We start from the raw sequence: 21,981 nt of genomic DNA on the forward strand, positions 1-21,981 counted from the left end.
AGGAGACTAGCCTCCCTAGCCTGTGAGTAGCCCTGGATCTGAGTTCCAGCACTGAGGGAACCGGGAAAGATGATTTTGCTTTTGAAATTGTGTTCCTGCATGGCCTCTTTCCTCGCCCTCCTTGGGGTTTCCATGGGTGCTCACTAACCGACCTCATCGGGTTGTTTTTTTTAGGGGAATATCAAATTTGACAGTGTGTGCGGAAGTGCTCAGCAGGCTCCTCACGTAAATGAGGCCTGAGGGAGGCTGCCAGCAGCTTCATGCCGTGACGAGCTGGGAGACCCAGAACCGTTTTCTTAGCATCTGCATTTTTCATGCCCAGTTCAAAAATAATTAGAAAACGCAGAGGAGTTGCTCGAAAGAGCAACTAGCTGTCAAAGTGATCCTGTTTTGTTGAGTTCTGTGGGTGTCACTGGAAGAGGACTGTCCAGGGCCAAGTGAGGAAAAAGCACCTGAGAGCTAGCCAGGTCACCAGGGTCCCCCGGTAGTGAGCTAATTGCAAAGAAGCCTGGAGTAGGACTCCTGAGATGTCTTTGGGCTCCCTGACCAGGTCAGAGCACAGTCTCCCGTGCAGGGTCATCCTCAGTCTAAATGTGTGACAGTCCCGTCACACTTCTTGTTTACATTGCTGACTCTTGGCTGAAGCTCACCACACCCTCCACACTCAACTTCAGCAGAAACACCCTGCCAGGTCATCCCTCCCAGGACTGCCTGGTATCTGTGGGGCTCAAGGGGCTGCCGGGGAAGCAGAGGCTGCCCTAAGAATGTTTTGTGGACTGTGGTACTTCCTAGATCGTGAGGACCCTGGAGTATCTTTGTCTCTGATAGAGGTGAATGAGGCGGGTGGTGAGGTCAGGGGGAAAGCTGAGCCAAGTGAGAGAGGTTTGGGGTTGTGGCAGAGATACACTAATAAATGTTTGTGTGTGCATACCAACCATTAGCCCCGGATGTTGTAACACGGTACTCACTTTTAGCCTGGGAAAGACCTTCACGTTTACTGAAGCCCTCTTACCCCTAGAGGAGACAAAATGAGAATCAGTGGTGCTGTGTTTACAGGGCTTAGCCCATCGACGAACACGGAGAAAACCCATCAGTCAGAGATTATCCTGTAGCCTTTCCCTCACTTACTCTTCTCAGGAACCTCATGAGGCATGCCTTATTTGCAAATTGCATGGGCTCTCACAGGTTGCATGGTGACTCAGGGCTGCTGGGTGAGACAGGAAAAGGCGGACTTGAACCCCGAGGAGTTCTTTCCATTGCCTTCTGCTACCTTTCTTGGAGGAAGGAAGGGCAAAGGTTGTCAAAACTGTGAGCCTCACACCACGTGGTGGGTCTCGAAGCCTTTTCATCACTGCTGCTACCACAGCCACCCGTGTGAGCGAGTGTCGTTCGAAACCTTATCAGCGTGCGGAAAAATGGGAGCGGAAGCAGCCGCTTTCTCTCCTGGCCCTGCCTTCTCAGCTGACAGGCTAACCCAAGCCAAGGTTAATTTGTCATCGGGAATTTCTCTGTCCTTCACCACTTATCTTTTATCTGGCGTGTTTGTTCATCTTTCTTCCAGTATGTGGTTTACCCTTGCAGAGGAAGAGGCGGGCCCCAAATAAAAGTTCTGGGTGTGCTTTTGTCTGCCAGTGGCTCCCATGCCAGGGATGGGAGTGGGGGAGGGGGTGTCACCTAGCCTGGTCAGCCCTGCTCCTGCTCCGGGCTCCGTTGACCATCTCAGTGTCCTAGGAACACTAGAAGGGGCTGGGCGAGCCTGCTCTGACGGTCACTCCCACCACCCCAGGCTGAAGAAGAAACCTAGGGCTTCCTGAGTGCGGGCCATCACACACCCTCTTCCAGGGCTTTGTCCTCCTCGGCCACTGGCTCTTCTGGCGTGTTCGTGGGCAGCCCTGCCTTTCTGAGGCCGTGCGAGCAGAATGGGTCACGATGAGACTCTCAGGAGTTGTTCTGGCTCTGACCCGGGCACGGCAGGGGTCGTAATGAGAGGCCCTTGGCTCAGCCAGCAAAATTGTGCCTAACAGGGTTTAAGGAGCGATTTTTGATAATGACGATGAGAATGCGTAGTAATTACAGTTTACTCACCTCCCTCTTCCTTTCCTGCCACTGGGAAGGCGCAGTAATCCCTCTTAATGAATACAAGGCTTGCTGGGAACTAGGATGAAGAGCTATGTACATGGCATTTAAATTTCTGTCTTCCATCTCCATTCCCCTAAGATCTGTAAACAGTCTGGGCCTTCTGCGTGTAAGTGAAGGAGATTAACCCTTGCGCAGTCTCTGCTTAGCGCATGTTTAATAGAAGTGCTGCAAGTTTAGTTGAGTGACCCGTTCTTGGGCTGCAGACTGAAATCTGTGCTCTTGTTTTCCCAAGCTTTGCACATACTGAGCACAGGGTCTTTTAAAAGGTTTGGCCTCACTCTGCCCCTGCCCATATATAGTGAACTGCTCCTTCTGTGCTCCAGAAGGAATCAGACTGCAGCCTAGGGCTGTCTCAGCTCACCAGCGAGGCACTAATTCGAGATGAGCTAACCCGGAAGTGTCCTGAGTCCTTAGGTATAGTGAAGCTAAAAATGGTAAATTCCCTTTATGGCTCTCTGCAAGTGGGTCAAATGTAGTTTTACAAATGGCTGCTTTCTGTCCTAACCAACTAGTCAACCAACCAACCAACTAGCCAGTCAACCAACCAACCAACCAACAAAGTCCAATGGCAGCAGAGCCTTTGCTTAGCAAGCATGAGGCCCTCCCTGGGTTCCATCCCAGCACTTGAGAGAGGAACGTGAAGGAGAAGCAGCAGCTCTGAGAGATCCGACTCTAGAGAGTGAATCTGTGCTGTTAGATTTTATATTCTCATAGTTGACATAAATATGTCCATTAGTGGGTCTTAAAGATAAAACCTTCATGTTTTTAATTAAAGTTTTCTATTTTCCTCTCTCCTTTATTTATCTTTTTGTTTCTGTGTTTGATTTTTCTAAGCAGGGTCTTCCTATGCGGCGTAAGCTGGCCTTGAACTCAGCCTGCTGGGCTCCTGGGTACCTCCAGGACAGACTGCAGTTTGCACTGCTTCAGAGGGCTTGGACTCTTGTTGCCAGTTGCGATGGGGAGGGTGGATGTAGCAAGCAAGCTTTGTGAAGAATGACAGGATGCAGGGTGTGACTCCACGGTAGACCTTGGGTTTAGCATTTCAAAGCCCTGGCTTGAACATCCCTTTCCATGAAGGAAAATGAAAAACTGTCAGCACTTCCTGTCACCAGTTAGCTGCATGGGCTGTGCCGTCGTCTCCAGCGGGACTAGGGTACCACTCACATAAAGATTCCTGAGCGTGTCTTTAGAAGTCGTTTTGCTCTTTCTTAGCTTGGTCCAGTTTTCTGTGTGGAGAAGGCAGGGTTTGTTTTGTCTGATGCTGTTTGAGAGCTTTGTCTGGTTTCCACCTCTGCCCGCTGATTGGCTGGCCTGCGTCATAACTCTTTACTACAGGAGGACAATATGTGTGTTTAAAACCTTCATTTAGTTTGATTTTTTTAAATAGCAGCAGCCTGTTCACTGTATATATGTAAAAATAACTAGAATGAAGAACAAGCAAAAAGAAAAGCAGCTGGTATCATTGTATTGGGAGGTAGTTGTAGACGTCTTTTCTTCTGATTTATGGAAGTATGATCTCCATGCTGTATAGACTGTTTATTTCCCTGTTTTTTTACAGGACAAATAATTCTTATGTATTTTACTTTTGATTAAATGCACTGCTTGTATATACTGATGGGTTCCGTATAATGTGCACAACAGCGTGGGCTGATCAAATCCAATGTCCCCTTGTCCACGTTCTCCCTTCCCCTGGAAAATCTCACTAATCACCATTCTACAGTCAGACATTTCTTAGCTTCTATGTAGGTCAGAGAATGCGTAGTATTTGCTTTTCAGCATCCGACTTACTACACTTAACATAATGCCATGTGGTCCCATCCATTTTGTTATGAAAGACAGGTTTTCACTCTTTTCTATAGCTGAGTGATACCCCACTAACTGTAATCTCTATTTTCTTTATCTGTTTACCTGTTGATTGGCATTTAGGCCAGGCTTAACATCCATTGTTCAGTTGAAGCACTCTTCCTTCTCATTACCTGCTGGAGAGCCAACCTGTACTCACTTGGATAGCATAGTCCAGGCTGGGGTAGCCCAGTGGTAGAGCACATGCTTCCCATGCCTGGGCCCTGGCTTCTATCCCATCACTGAGAAGCCAGGAAGCAGTAGCCAAGTCAGATGACACCCATCTGTAATCTTAGCGTTCCGAAGGCTGAGGCAAGAGAATCAAAACTTTGAGGTTAGTTTAAGTTAAATAGTAAGCCCTATACAAAAAGAACAAACAAAAACAGTAGTTATTGTCACTTAGATCCACAACCTGCTGCCTCATTTCGAAAGAAATTAGTAAAGAAAAGACTGAGTTTGTTTAGTTCAGCCACCAAGAGAGAAAGTATAGGCGGACTTTTCTGTCCCGCCAGCCAGTTCCAATAACCACACTCACTGAGATTTATTAATTATAAATGGCAGCCAATATCTCAGACTTGTTACTAGCTAACTCTTACATTTTGAATTAACCCCTTCTCAATACTGAAAGTTCATCTCTTTCTCTCCTTGAAATTCTTCTCTGCCCCAAAGATCCTGCCCAGCTATTGGTCAGTCCATTCTTTATTAACAGACCAATACATATTTACAGTGTACAAGAAGATTATTTCACAGCAAGAAAGAACCTAATTTTTGTCCTCACTGGTGTCCAAGGCTCTCTCAGACTTTCTAGAAAGTCGGGAGGCATTTTACCTGCCTCCCCCACAGGAAGGCAACCTGGACCCTGGTGGCCTCATCATTCTTACGGACTGGGTCCTCTACACCATTCTCTTGGTGTAACGGTCACTAGTGTGCCATTAGAATTTAGAAAAATCCTCCCCCTCTCTCCATTGGGGTCTCTGTCAGCATGGTTCCCAGCCACAGCATTTACCCACCCAGCAGTAGAGCTGGTCCTGGAACCCAGTTTTGGGGGATACTTGGTCAGTGTGCTCAGTGTCCGGGGCTCATCCCCAGATCTGGAGGTAGATAAACAAGGAAGGAAAAAAATAACACAGTGGTAGGCGTGATTTCCTTTTTCTTAGATCTACATCTTAATTTGAATTTAGCACTAAAGCATTATTTTCTTAGGATGATCCTGAAATGAAATTTCAGGTAATCTTACATTTTAATCAATGCTTTTTTTGTGTGTCTTCTCCCCCTTTCTTTTGTCTTTTAGGTAAAGAAGTTAAAGGCATTTAACGGGGATGTGTCCAAGCTCTCTCTGGCAGATTCCTTTTTGTACTGCTTGATTCAGGTGCCAAAGTAAGGCTGCCGTCCCTGGCCGATGTTCCCTGTGGGGCAGGGTGTTGCTGCCTCCTGTTAGCATTTTACTTCATTTCGTTTTCTTATTGATTTTTAGCTATTCGCTTCGGATTGAAGCCATGGTGCTAAAAAAGGAATTCTTGCCCTCTTGCTCGACTCTGTTCAAAGACATAACGATTCTAAGAACTGCCACGAAAGGTAATTGGATATGTGTGTCCACACATGGTTGGTTCTCGTTTGGTAGCCGTTCGTCTTTTTAAAAAAGAATTCAGATAAAATTGGAAATGGAAAAATCCCATTTTTGGATCACGTAAAAAGGGAAAGAAGGTGTAAGGAGGGATGCAGGTCAAGTAATGAACATCAATTTGCATATTATCTTTCCTTGGAAGAAAGTTTCTTTCATCTCAGGCTTCAGAGTAAACCTTGCAAGTAGTAGCCTGTCTTACTTCTCAACGTGGTTAGCTTTCTGTGTTCTCTCTCTCCTTCTCTCTCTCCTCTCTCTCTCTCTCTCTCTCTCTCTCTCTCTCTCTCTCTCTCTCTCTCTCTCTCTCTCGCGCGCTCCCTCTCTCCCTCTCTGTGTGTGTGTGTGTGATGTGTAAATGGCATAAAGTGTTTGCATTATGTTGCTGTGAAGTTTGTGGCACTTGATATGTACTGTGTGCACTATATATCATGTGTGGAGTTTGGTACATACTATGAGGGGTGTGATGCCAGTGAGTGTGGCATGGTGCGTAGCATGTACGAGTATGTGGTTCATGTAAGCATGATGCCTGTGTCCTGGACTGTCTATATCTTCTATTCTCTGTTGACTGGGACTGGTCTTCCAAAAGCAGGCCAGCCTTCTTCCCAGGTTGTGCCTTTTCCTGACAGGGGTTCTGAGGTTTCTGTTCTGTGGCTTCTCCCACCTCCCACCCCTCTAGACTCCAGCGCTGAAGGTCTGCTGAGGCTGAGATGGGTCAGCTCATCCTTTCACTTCATGAAACAGCTAAGGTTTTCCTGCCCAGCCTCCGGCTCTCTCGGGGTCTGCCTCCCAGGGCTGGCTCTCTCAGGGTCTGCCTCCCAGGGCCGGGGCCTTTGTCTCTGGCTTTTTGTGTGTCTTGAAAGCGTAGGCTGGCAGCACTGAGGCTCCCTGGCGCTCACCACTCTGGCACAGGCTGGTCCACCCACCTTCCCATTTTCTGCTCTCCAGCCTGGTTTCCTCCCAGTTACTCCTCTAGCTGTTTTTCTGGAACTGTCTATTCCTATTTGGTGTTCCTGTTCAGTTGCTCTTGCCTGTGGTGAGAGGAAAGCTCTCCCTCCAGCCCACCGCATTTTCTTCATGGTGAGCAGCACTAAGAAGGAAAAGGAATTTTTCTTCCTCCGATATAGAGACCTCTTTCCGTTCTCCCCGTGCCGAGGCTGTTTGTTGCAGCAGGCTGTGAAAGGACTCAGCTCCCTGTTCAACCAGCACTGGAAAAGCTTGTTTTCGTATTGAGCAATATAAATTTGTGGGCATGGAGGAAACGTTTCTTATCTGTGTAACCTTCCCAAACTGGCCTTCTTAGATAACAAAATGCAGGCACTCGTCCAAATGTGATGTTTTGAAAGTAATACTGGACTTAGTGGAGAATAGTGACCTACAAATATCATAGGTGACATTTTATTACCTGTGCTGTCATTTAAATAACTATGTTATTTGTTTTAGCTTTCCAAATATATACCTTTAATTGTGTTTCTTTATAGACATGTATAAGAGATTTTGTGTTAATAAAGAATTAGTTTACCAATCTATTACCATAAGTTCTCTTTTATAGCCTTCAGCCAATCCAAGTGAAATATGTTTTGAATAAAATGGAAAGATGTTTTGGATACCAGGGACTTGAGGGTTGGTGGTTTGCAAGTTATTTACATGACATCCCAGCTTGTTTATTTTTTATCTTTTCATAACTAGTGGGCTAAGCAATATGTTGCTGGCTATTGGTTTTAATGTTTCAGGAATACAGTCCTAAAGCATAGTGAGGAAAAGGGGGAAACAAACTCAAAGAATTAACTGCTGAAGAGGAGGAAGTTGGTTTCCACAGAACAATGTTTCCTTGGGCTGCTGTGTCTTCTGGGACTTGAAAATTGTCAGTGAATGACTTTGTGGTGTTTAACTGCCCTACATGTTTGACCCCCAGCTAAACTCCAGGACATAGATCATATTATATTTCTATTATTATCTTAACATGATTACAGTATAGTGTGTATTTGGTTCAGGGTCAGAGTTTACTTCAGACACACTTGAACTTGGATGTGGTAGCTGTCTTTTGTGCATGTGAGGTCTTTCTAAGATGCAGTGGTGTGTTCCTTTTGATAGAGCTGATGTCGTGTGAGGAGCTACATTCAATATTGCACTTGGTGCTCCAGGCTGGGAATATCATGAATGCAGTAAGTAGAACCCAAAACCAGACGTGTGTCTGCCACATTCATGTGTCTGAAGGCCCGACGCGCTTCTTGCCTTGTCTTTTGTAGGGAGGGTATGCTGGCAATGCTGTAGGATTTAAGTTGTCTTCTTTACTCAAACTGGCGGACACCAAGGCCAACAAGCCGGGGATGAACCTTCTGCATTTTGTTGCTCAGGTAAGTGAGTTAGAGAGAGGGAGAACGCCTATGCATACCTGGTGGAGACAGGGTGGTTTTCCCAGGCGAGAGATGGTTTCGCAATCAGAAAAAGAACAAGGAATACACCAAGAAGATTCCGGTTTGCGATTCTGTTGTGGATTCCCAGTTTGAGCTACTGGGGGGGAGTGGATGGACAATGGAGGCAGTGAGGCTGGCTTCAGAAAGTAGGGAAGGAAGGATTGAGACGTCAGAGGTGCTATCTAGAGGTCATGGTTTAGCCACGGGAAGCAGGCAGAAGTTTGTGCACAGTAATAGCATGACCAGGATTTTTGTTTTAAGAAAATAAAACACAGTGAAGGCTGGGTTGGAGAAGAGCAAGAATGAGGTCTGGGGAGACATCCTAGCCATAGCTGTCTAATTGTCTGGTGCATGCTAGTAGGAATAGCCCCCGTAAGGGTAGAGAGTAGCAGGCTAGGTGTTGAAACCACCAATGTAAGATGAATAGGATTTGTGACCAGTCTCTTGAGAACCGTGCATCAGAGTGGTGTTTGCTGTTGTAGGATTTGGAGTTGGGCTCTATCCGTAGCTTGTCTTTGGAATCTAGGGATGGAAACCAGGGTCTTAGCATGATGGGCAAGCAGTCTGCTAAGACTATCTCCCTGCCCTGGCCTCTAGTCCTCAGGACTTGATGGGAAAGTCAATATTCAAAGCACTCAAGTGAGAAACTGTTTCCTTTCCAGCCTGAAACAATTCTGGTGGGACTCTATATGACAGATGTGGTCATTGACTCTAGGTGGCTTGGGCCCTGCTTCTGTAGGAAGGAATCCCCTAATGGTTTCTTCCCTCTTGTCCGTCCCAAGTCAGCCTCCAAACAGCTGAAGAGTCCAAACACCTCTTTGGCTTCTGTCCCTCTCATTAAAGTTGGTTTGCAAACTGGTTTAACAGTCAAAGCATCTTCTACCCTCATGGAAGAGCATGCTCTCCGAGATGCCTGCCATTTAGGCAGGGTATATTGGGTTCTCTTGGAAACAATGGCGCTAAGCTGCTGCCTCATTCCACTGAGTTTCAATGCACACTGAGTTGAATTTCATGTGGGATTGTTTGTCTTGGGAAGGTTAAAGGTATCTGAACGAGGGGAGGGAGGGTCAGTTCTGGTAAATCTTAGGAAGAATATCAAAGTTCATGTCTCAGGGAATTGATTTCAATGTAGCAAGCTGAAAACTAAGTGTTGTTTCCAAGGCTCCCTGCAGCTCTAAGGGAGTGAGGCTTCCCTATCAGATTTGTTCATCCAGTAAGACGGAAGTCTGTTTTTGTTCCAGGAAGCCCAGAAGCAAGATGCCGCCCTTCTACACTTTTCTGAGAAGCTGTATCATGTGCAGGAGACGTCAAGGTGAGCACAGAGATGAAGTGCGCCTTGGTTTCCTTGACCACCTTCCCGTGAAAAAGGCGGAGTGCTCTCAGATTACAGTCTGAACTCTGAGACCGTGTCTCTCGTTGAAGTGTTTCCTCATGTTCCCCCTTTCCACGTGCTTGGTACGGTGTGTGTGCACCTTTGACATTCGGGAGTTTTCAACAACCAATTGTTATCTTTACACTAAAAGAAACCATTTTAGTCTATCCTAAGGAGCACCATCCAGGATAAGGAAAATAGGGATCAGAGTATCAAATCCCTCCCACACCTGAGAGGTTGAAAGGGCACAGCTTAGGACCTTGGGAGTTGGTTTAAATCAAACTTGTAGGACCTTACATCACTGTTTCCCTGTGGACTCGAACATGGTACATTTATTTTCTGTCGCATTAAAAGCGTTTGGAACCACACCAAGGCCTGTGAAAGAACTTGATTCTAAATTAGTCACTCAGCTTTACAGAGACAGTGTCTACCAAGCATGAAGCCCTAATTGCATAACTCTAATTTGCTTCCAAACCGAATATAGATGCATGCTTTAGTGCAACAGGGATCTGTGTGCGTATGTCCTCCATTCTGTTATTTAACTTATAATAGGCCCATGCGTCCTCCAGTAAACACTACAGTTAATCGGTTCTTCTAGGAAAAAAGTCTTGATTTTTCCACATTTGCTGATCTCTGTGCCTTAAACACTGCTAGCCTGGCTGGTTTCTGGGCACCAGCACAGAACTACTTAATACAGCGTTGGGAAGAAATGCACACGGTTGCCTCTGGTAAGCTGGCTCAGCTCACCACTGCTCGTATCAACCAAATTAATATCGTATACTTTTCTAAGTGAGAGATTACTGTATTGCCTGGGCTGGAATCCCTGGGCTGAAATCATCCTCCTGCCTCAGCTTCTGGAGTATCTAGGGCTACAGACAAATGACACCATGGCTGGCTATACAATGTCCTTATTATCTGAGTGACTACAGCCAGCCATGACGGCATGGACCATATGCATATAAAGAAATGAACCACAGCTCATAGTCCTGTCATTAGACAGTATCTGTTACTGACATCCAGCCACAGATAATGTTTCTTTCAGACAGGAGGATTACCAGTGCAAAGACTACACTCCTCATAATTCGTGTTTACAGATCACTAGATTATGCTCTAAGAAAAAACAGACATAGCATACAAACTTTTTTCATTCTTAAAAGAAATTAATATGCAAGTGTTTTTAGGTATTAATGCTGCGGTTAATGTTATATTTGTGAGTTGACATTTCTTGTTGGTACTGGATAGTTTAGCAAAACACCATCGTCTTAGAGAATCGTCTCCCAGTCGGGCTTGCTTGCTTGAAGCGAAAGGTGGGTGACAAAAACACATACACGAAGTACAGTGAATTCTTAGAGTAAGAGTTGTGTGCTACCAAAGACCCGCAGAGGTGGAAAAACAAAAACCTAAAGTTCATAATAGCAACATGAATGCATCCAGATGTACAAAATTCTCCTGGTTTGGGGCTCACCTGCTCCCCTCCCTGGAGACAAAGCCATCCTGGTGTTCTGCTGGTCTGGATTTGCTGGGTTCAACAAATGCACAGCAGTCTGTCCCGTCACTCATCTGCAACGCTGCTGGCCATGCTTTAGCTCTCTGTAGATGTGGGCTCTGGCTCCCTGTGACCCGCAAGAGGCAGTCTGGACGTCAGCCTCCAGAGCGCCCCAGCACAAGGAAATTAAGTGTCTGCTCCGAGTCTCCCTGGGTTTTAGTTCTGATGCTTGTTGCACAGGGTGCTGAGACCTCCTGTCTGAAGAGCTCCCGCGGTCTGTGGCTGGCGGCCTGCTTTCCTTAAGTCTGTGTGCTGGGGGAGCACTGGCCTCTTTAAAACACGGGTGGGGACTCGCTCAGGTCTAAGCACGGGAGTGGGCAGACAGAATCCCAGCAGCTCCCCTGTCCCAGGCTTGGCCAAAGATGGGTCTTGTCTGGCTTGATGCATGATGCCTTGGTGCCAGCTGCCCACTCTCTCCTTCCTTCTCCAGATTGTCCTTGGATGTCACTGAGGCGGAGCTGCACTCGCTCTCTGTCAGGACAAAATCGCTGCGGGAAAGCATTCGGCGGGACCAGGAGCTGTCTCAGCAGATGGAAGACTTCCTCCAGGTCAGTCCCTGTCATCGTCCAGCAGGCTCAGCAGGCCGGTCTGTGTGCTTGGTGGAGCAGCAGGGCTCAGTCATGCTTCCCCACAAGTGAATACAAGGGTCCTTGTGTCCCGGTGTCCTTTCATGGCACTTGCTCTGAGAAAGGGCTTCTGCGGCTGAATGGCGACAGTCCGGGCCTCTCACCCTGGGACTCTGCCTGGCAGCTTGAGGCTTGGCTCTGTACCCTTCATAGTTTTAGACAACAGGAGAGAGTTCCACAGAACATCCTGACATGGGAGGGCTGGGGCTGATGGTCCTTCACGTGTTTCTGTAGAAGAGAGAGACCGATTATACCTGTCAGATTTCTTTCTTTCTTTTTTCCTTATAAAGGAAAACATTTCATCGGGGCTGGCTTGTAGTTTCAGTGGCTTAGGCCATTTTCATCTTGGTGGAACACGGTGTGCAGGCAGGCATGGGGCCTGAGAAGGAGCTGAGAGCTAATACATCTCGATCTGCAGGCAACCTATGGTGATTTGTACTGGCGGCGGCAGGGCACACACAGCTTCGGCGCCCATCGACACCCGAATACATCAGCCCACAGGGTGTGTCAGGAACCACTCTAAATAACATCAACAAAAACCAGTAGAGTGGATCTGTTTGTGACAGCTCAGTGTGACTCACTAATCACACAGGCTGACGTACTTCTTTTTATCTCCCTTGCCTGAAAAACAAAGTGATACCTTCGTCCTGGTGTATCCAGCCTTCCGTGAGACCCCTGAGACGGGTCTCAGGGCTGCTGCGGCAGGAGGCAAGAGCAGGAGCTGTGGCCATCAGAGTCTCCACTGGTTTGAGGCCCAAGGCCTCATGCCTGCTAGGCAGGGGCTGCGCCCTGAGTGGCAGGCATGCCCAGTGCCACCCACAGCGCCACAGCAATGCGGAGGCCGTCTCTGCCATCCCCAGTACAGAGCAGTAATGAGTACGGCCAGGTACATGAAACAAAGCCGAAATCCAGGGAGAAGAACCCTCACACGTCAAAATTTAGACTCTGGATGTTTCCTTCAGCCCGGTTCTTATTTTATGTATTAAGATCTTATGCTAAATCTTTCTGTCCTGGAGGTGCCGGGGATTGAACCTGTGGCTTTATACATGCTAAGCACACACCCTCAACCAGACCTCTAGACGTAATCTCGTGCCGGAGTGGCTGCCTGCTCCTCACCACTGGGCTGCTAACCAGAGGCAACCTTGTTTTAACTCTTTAAACACTTTTTTTTATTTATTTTTGGTCATGTTTGCCTTAACAGTGTGGAGACTGGAATCTTGTTCCTGCTGAACCAGGACAGGACTTTTAAGTGACAGCTCCACCCTCAGTGGCCTTTATAACCTGTGTAGACAGAAGGTGCCACACAGGTGGGCATTCTCTAGGTAGTGCAATGAGGCTCCCCGGAGGGGCTCAGGCCACGGGCCCTCAGACACCAGTCTACCGGTGACGCATATCTTGCTGTGAGCAGTGCAGAACTGTTCTCATTTGCTTGGCGATTGGGTTTGTTTGTTTGCTTGCTTGTGTATGAGCAGGGATTGGAACCCAGGGCCTCACACATGCTGGGTAAGTCCTTCCAGGCCTTATGCAAGGTTCTCCAGCAGAAAGGCACAGAAAACACTTCCTAGATTTTAATTTTTTGGTTTGTTTTGGTTTTTGTTTGTTTCTCTGTTTTGTTTTATTTCATCATTTTGACCCTATTTTGGGTGAGACATATGGGCCTTGGGCTTCAACCCACAGCAGGCCGGCCAGTGAGTGCCGAAAGTGTAAGCTAACCTCGCAGATGCCAAAGCGTCGTCTCCTTGGCTGGCACGGCTTCCTTCTGGTTTTGAGCAGAGCGCTATGGAATTTATGGCGTCAGACTCCATTGCAGCTGTTTTCAGGCTGTCGTTCAGGCTGAGGTTGTCCCAGGTGCTGAGGGCAACTTGGCTTCTGTTAGGTTTTTCCATCCCGGTACCCATCTATCCCCGTGGAGTCTACAGATCAGTCACAGGAGGTGCAGGTTCTGATCAAGAGGCCCCACTCTCCCGCAGTGAGTCCCCCCCTCCACCCATGCAGAAGGATGACAGACAGAGAGTTATCTTTCTGTGAATGCCCTCTTCTCCGTGAAGGAATACACGGGAAGGCTCTCACTGCCTTGGGCCACTGACTCAGATGGTTAGTGTCTCTGGTATTCACTTCCCAAAATAGCTTTCGCTCCCCAGCACCCCTAGAATGTATCTGGTTTAAGCCAAGGCTTACTAAGGGGAAAGTGGTTGGGCTGGTGGGAAGTGGCGTGTCTGACAGGAGTTTCCATTTGTGCTCTCTAGCTGGCTGAGTGCGCACAGACAGCAGCTTCCCTCCTCCAAAGCAGGGAACCTCTTCCCTTCCCACACCGTAGGCCCAGCCCCCACCCCCCAAGAACTTGTTTACAGATAGACTTCTAAAAATACGAATGCAAGGCTCCTTTCGTGAATACTATGCTCCCTTCATCCCTTCTTCATATGAGCCTAGTAATCAAGGCAACAATGGAAGGCTTCCACGAGGTAGTTCAAATATCCAGTCCCTTTCCTCTCCCCACACTGCCGCCTCGTTATGGTTCGGATCCTGTCACTAACTTGTATCAGGGGACTGTGCCGTGGCCCTTGGGCATCACAAACCCCACTGTAGATGGCTTGGAAACGTGCTAGGGATGTGCAACCTTCTGTCACCCCCACTACTTGTTGAAGTAGCACTGAAATCTGTGGTGGCCTTGGAAACCGACACATCCCAGAGGAGCCCGGGAAAGTCAGACAGTGAAGTGGGCATTGGGATGGGACCCGCCAGTCGGAACTAGGGAGTTATGATACACCCAAACCTACTACATGTGGGGCACATCTGTCTCTGGCAGCTCTCCAGCCTTCCATCCTGGGCAGCGGGGACAGTGACCCAACAGAGTTTGTTTGGGATTAAGTGTAGATCCCATCTCAGCCAGACAAGGAGGACAGCTTGTCAGGACAAGTCAACTTCTGAGACCTTGGCCCAAAGAATAGTCTAAGAGGAGGAAAAACAAATACAGCAGAGTGTCTTAATGACGGCAGGCTGTTTTCCTTGGCAACTCTTCTAGTGGTCTTAACGGTGAACTTTGGCCAGTGACGTTCTATGGGTTAAGACTCTCATATTTACTTAAAGACAGGGTCTTGCTATGTAACCCAGCTGACTTTGAACTCCTAATCCCCTGGTCCCCATCTCCCAAGTGCTGGGATTACAGGAGTGCACTAGCATTCCTGGTTCCTTCGGTTCCTTTTTGGCTTCTGGGTCGCAGGTAGGAGGCTACCTTGTTCTCTTGAGGTTTGCTTTGGGTTGACTCATTTTCCTTTCGGCTCTGAGTGGCCTTTGCGGCCTTCCTTTTCCAGAGACCTGAAATGGAACCCTGGCGGCGTGTCCACCTCAGCAGGTCCTGTTTACCACATGTGTCCCCGTTTGCTTCTCTGTAGTTTGCTGTGGAAAAGTTGTCGGAGCTGGAACTCTGGAAACGGGAGCTGCAGGGCGAGGCTCACACCCTTATAGATTTTTTCTGTGAAGACAGAGAAACGATGAAACTGGATGAGTGCTTCCAGATATTCAGAGACTTCTGTACCAGATTCAACAAAGCAGTGAAGGTATGGCTGTTGGCATTGCCCTGTCCCCAGGATCCTTGGGATTTTCATTTTTCTGCTTCCTGACCCAGTCCTCTGCCCATGGCAGAACAATGGCCATCAGTTCTTTGGTTTCGGAACCCTCTGACTAGGTGTCATGCCCGACTCTCGGCAGGGATGAGTGGGAGGTGGCTGTGCTGTAGCATCAGGATGCTCTCAGGAGTCTGTCACAGTGACTCCCGCCTTCGCCCACCACACAGCATGCGGAATACCCTAGAAGCATTTTGCTAGCCTATGTAGATGAGACTTGGAAGTTTCCTGCACATCTGTTTTTCTCAGCCCCTCCCTGGGAGGAAGTGTTAGCCTCTAGGCAGGCTTGAGTCACCTAGAAGAGAGTCCTTCCTCTTGCCTATTTCCAGAGCCATCAGCACCCTGGGGACCATTTTCCTTAGTAACAAGACCTTGAAGGTCTCCCAGATTGAGGAGTCACCTTAACCATTCAGGCAGTGGCCTCTTAGTTGAATTCAGAAGTCAGAAAACTTCCCAGTTTGCTGGGCCTTGGTAAATGAAACATTTATCTATCGATAAAAGCATAAAAGTACTCAGATCCAGCCAGGCGTTGGTGGTGCATGCCTTTAATCACAGCACTCAGAAGGCAGAGACAGGTGGATCTCTGTGAGTTCAAGGCCTGGTCTACAGAGCAAGTTCCAGGATAGCCTCCAAAACAATACAGAGAAACCCTGTCTCGGAAAAAAAAAAGTACTCAGATCCCACTGAGGAACCAGCTACCCCTAACTTATCTGCTGACCATATTTTATTTACTTTACCTGCCTATTCATTTACTTATGGTGTAGGATTCAACCTGGGGCTCACACTTGGAATGCAGGCTTGCCCATAGGTGGATTTATTGGAAGAACTGGCTGCATTTCTTACAAATCCAGAATCTCTTTGGGTTCCTATCCACTCCTTTTTCCATCTAGCTGAGAGAAGGGAACTGAGCCTGCAGCCACATTAGCATGCTGCTATCCAAGCGGTGAGCTCAGCCGTGGGAGGCCGTGGGGTTGGCCAAAGCCAAACGGACTGCCTCTGAGGCTCTCACTCTCCATCTGGAAACTGCAGGCATGTGAGGCCACTGTGGGATGCTCTCAGCCCAGTCGTCATGAGAGTCAGGGCCTGGGCCACCCCCACTGTGGGAAGGCTTAAAATGAGAAGACAGAGAAGCTCAGGGACCCTAGGGAGCCTGTGGCCAGAGTTGCAGAGGGAGCCAAGACTCCCCAGGCAGAGCTCCACAGGAACTTGGAAAGGAAAGCCTACTGGAAAAGGAAACTTATTGTCAAATAAAAACTGCTAACAATAACAGAGTTGAGGTGGCCACGTAGCTACATGATTACGTGGGCCTCAGAACCCAGAAGAAACTCGTGAATTACAACACAAACACAGCTGTCTCTGCGTACCCATGCCTGCAGATTCAGCCAGCCACAAATTGAAAGTAGTGTTTAAAAATTGCATCTGTGCTAAATGTCTATAGATTTCTTTGTCATGCTTTAAACAATCCATATGTAACTCTTATACTGCGCAAGTTATAAGTAATTTAGAGTCGGTTTAAGGCATATATGAGGCTATGCATGAGCTATATGCAAATTCTGTTCCATTTTGCATAAGAGACTTGCACATCCTCAGGTTTGGTATCCGAGGGGAACCAGGAATAAATCCCCTGGATATATTGAGACACAGCAGCATACGAGATCATACAGAGAGGTGAAGGGCACTTTGGTGTCTCCATTTGGGTTCCATGTCATCGGGGAAGGTTAACTACTCCCCAACGGGGTAGATGGTTGAAGGATCTGTAAAGCACACCATTTATCTTGTCTGATTATGGGAATGGGCCTGGGCATGAGGGACAAGCCGTCTCCTCTGCTTCAGGCTGTGTGGCAGAGACACTAGGACATTGTTTGTATTTGCTCATTTATTTTTGTTCTCTAACAACTCTAACAACAGGATGAAAGGTGTTTCTCAGTGTCTTTGGCATATGTTTATATACCCAAATCGATAGACTGTCCTACTTACGAGTGTACGTGCATTGACTTACGGAGGAGTACGGAAAGAGCCACGCAACTGGGTTGCACAATTTTGCGTGCACTCTTTTAGCACCTGTGCTATTTACCTCTCTACAGTTGCTTAGGAGGCTTGGCTGGTGTCGAGACTGCATGCATGTGTGGAATCACAGCCCACATTGGAAGCTGGACACTGGGCCAAGGGATCAAATGAGCACTGTAGACAGATTTTTGGAGCCATGACTAGCATGCACCTTTGTCAGATCCCTAAGTTGCTTTGGGAAGTTTTCCCACCCTACACACAAACACATGTGCGGGGGGCGGGGGCAGAGGCAGAGTCTGTGTGGGCAGGATCCTGGGCAGTCTGTGAAAGCGCCTCTCATTAAATTTCACAGTGAGTGGGCCCAGTATCGCATACAGGCTCTGTGTCTCACGCTGGCCTCTCTCTCTCTCCACTCTGTCAGGACAACCGTGACCGGGAGGAACAGGAACGGAAACAGCTCCAGAGGCTGAAGGAGCTGGAGCAGAAGCGGCATTCCTGGACGACTGGGGAGCTCGGGGGCTTCGGCAGGAGCAGCAGTGAGAATGATGTGCAGATGCTGGCCAGGAAGGGCACAGAAGACCTGCCATCCTTCCTGAAGCCCAGGCCCGCCAGCCCCTCCTGCCGGCCCCCCAACACCCGCCGCTCTCGCCTCTCCCTGGGCATCTCTGCTGACCGAGAGCTTTTGACCTTCCTGGAGAGTTCCACCAGCAGCAGTCCAGAGGACCCCAACAAATTCAACAGCTTGCCCCGGAGCAGTCCCAGACAGACCCGGCCCATCATTGCCTGGATGGAACCCAGAGAACAGCAGAACCATGACCCTAACTTTGCACATAAACCTCAGGCCTCAGAGAACCAGGAGAGAGCCCCTCACTTTGCCTGGCAGAGTCAACGGCCAACACCCCAGCGAGAGGAGCCTGCATCTCCTTTCCCACTGGCTGGACGGGGCAGGGTGAGCATCCTCCGGAAAAGGAACAGTGAACCTGTGGGTTTGGGTCCCACGCAAAGCCCTCCTCTCTTACCATTGGATCTGGGCATTAGGGAGCATGAATTGGTCACAGGGCTGGCCCAGTTTGACCTCCAGAGTCCCAAGAGCCTGGAGGAGGCATCCCAACTGACTCTGAATGACTTTTGTCCCACAAAGCTGCAGTCTCCAGGGGATCAGAGCTCACAGTCCTTTGATGCTGGCAGTGACAGCCTCACACCCAAGGACACAGGTCCCCAGGAGTTTCTCAGCCCAGCTGGGGAGGAAGATGGGCCTGTCTCTGATGAACACAGGAGCGAGGCTCTTGTGTCTGTGGTTGTCACTGACACTGAAGATAAGGACCCTGGGCCTCCGTTATGTGTCTCGGATACCACAGACTGCTCACTGACTCTGGACTGCTCAGAGGGAACTGACCCCAGACCAGGAGGAGAAGAGCAGGAGGAAGAGAGAGAAGGGGATGTCTCAGTGTCCTCGGAGGCTGGAGAGGCAGACAGTAGCCAGATCTCCAACCCTGCTTCCAGCCCCCCTGGGGAATTGTCTGCTCCCAACTCCAGTAAGAGTGAGCCCAGCTGCCAGGGTGGCCTTCCGAAGGACCGACCCAGCAAAGGGAAGGATACCATGGCACCAAAGAGAAATTCCCTCAAAGAGGCATCACCGGGGGCCTCAAAGCCTGTCAGTGCCCGGCGCAGCCAAGGGGCAGCACCCAAGCCTGTGAGAACCTTGAACTCCTCTGAGAATGAGCACATGCGCAAGGTAGTGCCCATCTCCAAGTCCAGCAGAGGAGCGGGGCCCTGGAAGCGTCCGGAGCCGACTTCCAGGGCTTCCCCTCGGGAGACACCCAGCAGCACAGACACACTGCTGTTACGAAGGAGCTCCGTGCGGGGTACCTCCGACACTTCGCCCAGGAGGCCCCACGTGAATGGACCCGGGGCAGAGGAGCCCAGGCTGCCCCGCTCGAGTGGCAGCGTAAGTGGGCGGCCAGGGACCCCGGTGCAGCCCAGGGCTTTACTCAGGAAGCCCAGCGCCAAGCCCCTCAGAAACATTCCCAGACAGAAACCCGAAGAAAACAAGGTCAGCAGCCCCAACTCGAAAGACCTCGAGAACCCCAAGGAAGAGCCCAAGGCTCCTCAAACTCCGGGTGTCTCTCGAGCCCTTCCCCCGGTCCCAAGCTTTGCTAGAAATACGGTGGCCTCCTCATCTCGGTGCGTGCGAACGGATGCTCCACCGGCGTCCAGAGCCTCTGGCATCACCAGGACAGTCTCACAGCGGCAGCTTCGGGTCAAAGGCGGCTCTGAGGATTCCGCCTCCAAGGACAGTGGCACTTTGAAGAGGGCCAGCAGTGCCAGGGCCTCCAAGAAGTGTCCTGAATCTTCTGGGGGTTCAAGCGCCAGTGCAGAGACTCCTCTGAAGGGCAGAGGGACTGCGGAAAGAGCCTCTCTCAGACTGAAGGACTCAGGGCGGGCCACCCTGGGGAGGATCCTTCATCCCCTGCAGAAGTGATGGGGCCTGTCTACAGCTCTGCCTTCTGGGATTTTACCCGCCAGGACTGGCTGCTGGGGTGAGGACAACGAGAGGCCAATCTTTAACGTCTTGTTACACATTAAGCAACTCACAGGTGCCACCTGTTAAAGGTCACGCCACTAAAGGTACATGGAGATCGGTAGCCTGCTGTGCAGACTTAAGGCTGAGCGTGTTCTATTCTGCACAGCGCTTTGCCAGGTCCCAGAACCTCCTGTCACTCATACTCAGGACCCTAACTCTAACTCCTACCCCAAGACAAAAATCCGCTGATAGTCTGGACATGTAAGATGACAATTCTTATGTAACAAGTAAAAAACAATTTCTGGCCAGTTTTTATATATCAAAGACTTATTTTTTAATATTATAAAAATAAAATGATGTTTTAGTTGGTTCCTTTTTCAGAGTGAAATGCATCCCAGGGGAGGGGGTGTTATCCTTAATATGAAAATGTTTGCACCTTATTGCCCCCAGGCTCTGGGTTTTACACACACACATGCATGCACGCGTACACACACGCACACCGTCCCTAACCAGCAGTGGCCTCTCACAGGCTCTTGGGTGTTTATAGGGTTGGGTCTGGCTCCTTGAGGACTTTATGGCTTGTTTGGGTTCTCCCCAAATAACTCTGGGTGAGGATTTTATGTGACTAGGATGTCAGGGTAGTGTGGGTAGAAATCTGATGCTACTGTGAATTCAGGGGGGCCCCTGGGTGTGGGACTCACGGGGGAGCTCGTGGCGGTAGGGAAGTTTACCCTGAAGACAGGGCCAGCTTTGTAGGGGGCTGGACCTTCCACAGTCTGTGCTGCGTTTTACTGGGAATGAAGACAGGGCCAGCTTTGCAGGGGCTGGACCTTCCACAGTCTGCGCGCGTTTTACTGGGAAGAACGAAGGATCTGCTCCGCTAACCCTGTCTTCCCGCCGAGCTTCTCATCCGTGCGATTGAGTGGTGATCTACCGCTCACTTCTGTTGCTCTGGGTAGAGAAGGAAACGACCCTTTCCGTTGTCCCTCTGGGTAGAGAAGGAAACGACCCTTTCCGTGGGCCAGGCTCCCTTCTCTTCTGGAGCCTCAGTGTTCCACCACCCCCCGCCCCGTTATCTTAGTTTGCTTTGCTTTCTGAGACTGGGTCTCAGTGTGCAGTCTAGACTAGCCTTTTACTTGGAATCCTCCTGCCTCAGCCTCCTGAGTGCTGGGTCGGCGGGTATGAAGCACAGCACCCAGCTTCGTGGTGGCAGCTGCTCTTCATGGTACAGTGCTTCTTTCTTAAGTCCCGAGAAAAGCCGAACTGAGGCTGGTTTGTTCATTTTAAACAGACCCCCCCAAGAAAACCCAGTTTCAGAAATGTTTATATCAGGAAAATGTGTACCAGGGATCAGGTGTCATGCAAGCATGAGCTTGGCTGCCGCCCAATGTTCATTTCGCTGCTTTTTAGTTTTTAATTTAAACTTTTGTTTTATGTGCTTGGTATCTTGCCCGCATGTGTGTCTGTAGGAGGTTGTCAGATCCCCTGAAACTGGAGTCACAGACAGGTGTGAGCTGCCGTGTAAGAGCTGGGAATTGAACCCAGGTCCTCTGGAAGAGCAGCCAGTGAGTGCTCTTACTTGCTAACCCATCTCCTCAGCACCCTCACACACATTTTTTTAAAGTTTTATTTCTACACTGCTTCTTCATTAAACCTGAGAAAGGGAAAACATGCTTGAAACGCTTGATTTTTTAAAGCCCCGCCCCCTTCTCTTAGAGAACCCTCATACCCTTTGGATCACTCACTCTGGGTGGGGACTGGCTGAGTGACGGCTGTGGATGTGCTATGGTCTCCCCTGGGTGAATTGCCCCTGGGTGAATCGCCCCTGGGTGAATCGCCCCTGGGTGAATCGCTGCCATCCCTTCTTGGACTGGAAGCTGAGCCGCTGTACCTGAGCTGAGGTAGAAAACACTAGAGTGGCAGAAGGAAACTGCTAGAACAGGGGTTTGACCTCAGGAAATCATATTCACATTGTGCTTCACAACGGTGACAAAATTACAATTATGACATAGCGCTGAAAATAATTTTCTGGTTGGGGTCATCAGGACATGAGGAGCTGTATTAAAGGGTCAAAGCATTAGGAAGGCTGAGAACCGCTGCTCTAGAAGCTGGTAGATAAACTGTCTCAAACCCAGGGCCTGTGGGTGGGTGGGAAATGGATGAGAGATATCGTATGCTTATGGATTTGTGGACGGTGAGTGGGTAGGGCCCATTGGAAGTCCCCGGGGCCTGATTCTTGCTGTATCCCGACACCACATAGCAAGCAT

At 49.1% G+C, this 21,981-nt stretch overlaps 1 protein-coding gene across 2 annotated transcripts in view; it reads left to right on the top strand.

Moving 5' to 3' along the window:
• The window catches only part of Fhdc1 (FH2 domain containing 1), a 36,951-nt gene extending 16,868 nt beyond the window's left edge, over positions 1-20,083 (top strand). For both annotated transcript variants that reach the window (XM_021233063.2, XM_013120560.3), the window contains exons 5-12: positions 5,273-5,358; positions 5,456-5,556; positions 7,694-7,764; positions 7,849-7,956; positions 9,258-9,328; positions 11,365-11,482; positions 14,953-15,117; positions 17,612-20,083. In XM_021233063.2, coding sequence (XP_021088722.1) covers positions 5,273-5,358; positions 5,456-5,556; positions 7,694-7,764; positions 7,849-7,956; positions 9,258-9,328; positions 11,365-11,482; positions 14,953-15,117; positions 17,612-19,672 — 2,781 coding nt within the window. In that variant the 3' untranslated portion in view covers positions 19,673-20,083. The remainder of the gene's footprint in view (positions 1-5,272; positions 5,359-5,455; positions 5,557-7,693; positions 7,765-7,848; positions 7,957-9,257; positions 9,329-11,364; positions 11,483-14,952; positions 15,118-17,611) is intronic.
• Positions 20,084-21,981: the final 1,898 nt, after the last annotated feature.

Source organism: Mesocricetus auratus, unplaced genomic scaffold (assembly GCF_017639785.1).
Source record: "Mesocricetus auratus isolate SY011 unplaced genomic scaffold, BCM_Maur_2.0 Super-Scaffold_100009, whole genome shotgun sequence".
NCBI lineage: Eukaryota > Metazoa > Chordata > Mammalia > Rodentia > Cricetidae > Mesocricetus > Mesocricetus auratus.